We start from the raw sequence: 4,405 nt of genomic DNA on the forward strand, positions 1-4,405 counted from the left end.
AGAAAACGCAACGCACGGATCGCACGGAGGCCTCGCGAGATTCGCAGTTTACCGAGCAATTAGACGGATACGGAGTTCTCGGCTCGAGAATCCACGCGAGACCAACACCTCGAAACGATGAGCGCCGCAGGGGAAAGGAGAAAAGAAGAAGAAGAAGAAGAAGAAGAGGAAGGAGAGGAAGGAGAAGGAGAGCGAACGAAACCGAGGGGTAGACACCGATGCGGTAGGTGGCTCNGCGAAATGATTACAGGCCGCGAACCTACTCACTACCAGCTATAATATCGAGTACAAACGCCTCCAAAAGTATCGCGGCGTACCTTCGGTTTGGACACGCGCGGGATATTTCTGCCGCTCGAGTATCGTCGAACGGACGTTACCGAATTCAACCGATTTCGTTCACGGTCGGGTGGAATTAAAAAAAGAAGAAAAAAGAGATAGAGAGGAGAGCGAGGATCGTGAAAAAGACGGGAAGAAAAGGACGCACGCGACGAGCGTATGTAATCGTACGACTCCCCTTGCATAATCCGGAAACGACCGTTTAGGTCGCCGCGACGACCAGTCTGCACCAGATCTCCTCTCTCCCCTTTCCCCCTCTCGCCCTCTGCTCGATCTTTAAATAAGAGTACACGCGAACATTACGAATCGTCGATAGCGATCTGCGTTTCCCCTCGCGCGCGCTTACACGAGCACCGCGTAGATCTAATCTCGAAGATCTCGCTCGAAGACAAAAGATGCGAATTGATTAAAAGAGAGGGAGAAAGAGAGAGAGAGAGGAACGAGATCGTGATCAAAAAGAGAAACTGATCTTCCTCGGATGTTAGATCGAGAAGCGAATCGTAAAAGGGCGAAAGATCATGGCTGCTTTCATTCCCATATGCGTCTACATATATCAGAATTCTATCAATGACACGATTTACATTTCTATCGTGAAAGATTTACAAAAAAAACGATCGAGAATTTGATCTCGATCGAGATACAGCTAGATAACAAAGATAGAGAGAGAAGATATATTGGAAGCGCGTCGATGCGTGGCGAAGCGCAAGGGTTATGGACAGCGATCTCTTCGTTATTTTGTATTCCTATGCTTTTTTTTTTTTTTTTTTTTTTTTCAGTTTTACTAGCGCGATAAGTGGCCATATGGGGACACCGAACGTAATAGGGCGGGAGCGGGCCGAGCGAAAAAGCTCGGCTTACAATCGCCTCGACGAGATCTAAAAGAGCCGCAGGGGAGCCAGAACTGGTACGAGAAGGTCCATTATCAGGTTGCAAAACATACATCTGGTCGGTGAGGGCACGTGCCCGGGGCCTTCGGACCAAGGGCACGCCCCTTTCGATCCCCTCGTTCCTCTCCACGATCCTGATCCTTCTTTCCCCTTCACTCAATTCTATCTCCCTGATTTCCGCTACAACCCTCCGCGCCAACACCCTGTTGTCCTCTTCGAATAATCTTCCGCTTCGAGCGTCCCTCTTTCTCGCCACCAAGAATTCGATTCTTAAAGATCTCGAGATCTTGAGATCTTTCGTCTTTCATCGAAAATCAAGCAGAGATGAAATATACGAAGCGAACACGTTCGATCGAAGATAGAACAATATCGTCGAATTCGTCGATTCTTGAAAATTCTCTTGACATTTTTCGTCTTACTTTCGAAACACGCATTGAAAAAAATAAAAAGAAAAAAGAAACGTCGATACTAGTACTCGTTTCGATGATCTCAATTCCACAACTCGGTGGGAAAATTAATCACGGAACCGTAATCTAATTACGCCTATATCTTAATTACACGGTCGCATACTTAGCTTTTTACGGTGCTTCGCAAATCGATCGACTAACGATAATACCGCGTTGAAATTAGATCACTTTGTATAATAAGGTTAACTCGGTGAATTCGCTCTGTTTATCGATAACGATATCGCCAAATCGATATATACATATATGGCCAGAGAAAATCGTTTCTTTCGATGGCACAACTTCCAAAACGATATTGACGATAACGGATAAAGCTCGAGATCTCGACGAATTCGTGGGTCCGCGAAATTCAAGAAATTCCGCTCAAGAAGTTCCTCATCTTTCTCGTCTTTCTCTCAACCTCCTTCCTCGAAACCTCGTCTCCTGTAAATCTCTATCGGGAATACCGGTTGTCGGAGACGACCACGGACAATGGGCTGTTTTTTGGGAACGTGGAACGAGTCCACCTTATGGTCCGTTATACATGTATATATGTGCGCAGTTTTATCGCGAATCTCGATTCTTCTCGACTTCTAGTCGTGAAGTGGCAGCCTCGGAGAGATTCGAGGCAAAAGAAATAAAATGAAACGAAATAAAGTAAAATAAAATAAAATAAAATAAAAATATTCGGCCTTCGCAAAGTTGTTCCCTAATTTCGCGAGTATCGCTAGGAACGAAGGTATACGTATATATCTTTCGACGTCAATTAGCGAAGCTCGCGCCGCGCTGATAATTTTCGAGCGGCAATTAACGAACCAGATGATTGGTCGGGGAGTAAAAAAGCAGCGGAGAAAGAGAAAGGAAATCCGATGCTCACCTCTGTCCACGATCTTGCCGAACAGATTTTTCCCACGGAGGAAATTCTTGGTGGAACAATTCCATCGACGATTGCGAAACTGATGTTGGCACTCTGCGATCGCTTGATTCGCACCCCTGGCCACGGCCATCAACACTCCTGGATTTTCCCTGGCCAACCTGCGTTGCTTTCTCCTCAAGGTCGCGTACACTGTGGGATCCATGTGAAGGGAGGCTGGAGACATTGGCAAAAAATTGTTCGGCTCTCCTGCCTTCGCGATTCCCCTGGGAAGAAAAGTCGACCAAGTCGGTCCGTTTAATTTCTCGTCGATCGCAACACAGATTATCCTCGCGTGTTTGTTGCTCGATGAAAAGAAAAAATGAGAGGAAAAGAAAAAAAAAAGAAAAAAAAATAATCGCGCTAAATCATCCTCCCTACGTCTTTCTTCCGCGTCTCGAAGAGAATCGAGTCTGGGAGGGAGGAGTCCGAGAAGAAGGCGGCAGACTCCGCGCGAAAGACGCCCTTTCAAACAAGGATCGCGTTAACGAAGAGTTTTGACAGCGAACGATACCGGTGGTCCCCCGGGGGACTTGGCATTCCCGTTTCACCACGATGATACCTTTATCCCTCCCGTATAATAAATCGTGCGAAATCTCTGGTTCCGCGATTCACAATCGGTAAGTCGTACATTGGCATTCGTCGTGCATTCGGTCGACACTAATTTGGTTTACGCGTAAAAACGGTACACTCCGAGAGTTGGCTCGAGAGTCGAAGGAAAAGAGAGAAGAAGAGACAACAAGAGAGACTCTTCAAGAGAAGAGAAAGAGAGAAGAGAAGAGAAGAGAAGAGAGGAGGAAGGGGGCAAGGAGCGCCAAGGAGAATTAGTTCGAAAGACGAAACTGGTTCAACAGTTTCGGTCAACGGTAGCGGCGTATATATAAATCAAGCTGCCGCGCGAGTTCTGGCTGCGAAAGAATTCGCGTCTCGATCGATCGAGCGTCGCGCAGAAAAACGCTCGAGAGAAAGAGAGAGAGAGAGAAAGAGAGAGAGAGAGAAAGGGAGAGAGAAAGAACGGCCTCTGCCCGCGCCGTTGTCCATCCGTGAGAAGAACGTGCAAACTTTTAGAGAAACGTTTCTCGAGCGGGATCAGGAATGCTTCGAGATCGGCGGTCGACGATCCTCGCGCGAAGACGAGGATTGATCGTTTACGACTGCTTTGCCGCTTTGCTACGCGTACGAGAGACGCCTCCCGTTTGGTTATTTTTCCTAGTTGAGAATGGGAGCACGTTCTACGCGGCCTAGAGCTACGTCGATTCGAAAAATAGCTCGCGCCCGCAGGGATCGGATCTCTCGTCGCCGCGCATAATAAACAGCTAATCACCGTTCTCCTAGAACCTCCGTCGACGGTTCGTTGTCAACGACTCGCTTGACGCCTAGCAGAGACAGTCGAGGAGGAAACCGACCGCGAAAAGTCTAGCCAGCTGCGACCGAGATTTCTCGTTGACACTCTTGCGCCCCGTATAAATAAACCGAATCGCGATACGTACAAACCGCTCGTAAAATCGACCAACACCAGCGGGAACACCCCCTCCTTTCAACTTGGCGATCACGCGATGAAAATCGAACTCTTCTCGGAGTAGCAACGAATTTGCGAATTTTCCGTTTCGTCGCGTATTCAAGATTCGACGAGTACACGAAATCGAGGAATCTCTTCGGCGATGCTAATCGAAAGATCGGGGAGCGCGTTATTTGCAACATCCCTTCCCGCGATCGTCTCTTTTCGTCGACGCGCGAAATTCTTACCGTACGATCGGTCGACGAATCCGCGGGTCTCGAGAGCTCGAGAGCTCGAGAACTCGAGAACGCGAGAGCGGGCGGGCGGG

At 48.1% G+C, this 4,405-nt stretch overlaps 1 protein-coding gene across 2 annotated transcripts in view; it reads right to left on the bottom strand.

Moving 5' to 3' along the window:
- The window catches only part of LOC102676798 (protein wingless-like), a 78,177-nt gene extending 75,269 nt beyond the window's left edge, over positions 1-2,908 (bottom strand). For both annotated transcript variants that reach the window (XM_031514101.1, XM_006623453.2), the window contains exon 1: positions 2,544-2,908. In XM_031514101.1, coding sequence (XP_031369961.1) covers positions 2,544-2,766 — 223 coding nt within the window. In that variant the 5' untranslated portion in view covers positions 2,767-2,908. The remainder of the gene's footprint in view (positions 1-2,543) is intronic.
- Positions 2,909-4,405: the final 1,497 nt, after the last annotated feature.

Source organism: Apis dorsata, unplaced genomic scaffold, assembly GCF_000469605.1.
Source record: "Apis dorsata unplaced genomic scaffold, Apis dorsata 1.3 scaffold_894, whole genome shotgun sequence".
Classification (NCBI taxonomy): Eukaryota; Metazoa; Arthropoda; class Insecta; order Hymenoptera; family Apidae; genus Apis; species Apis dorsata.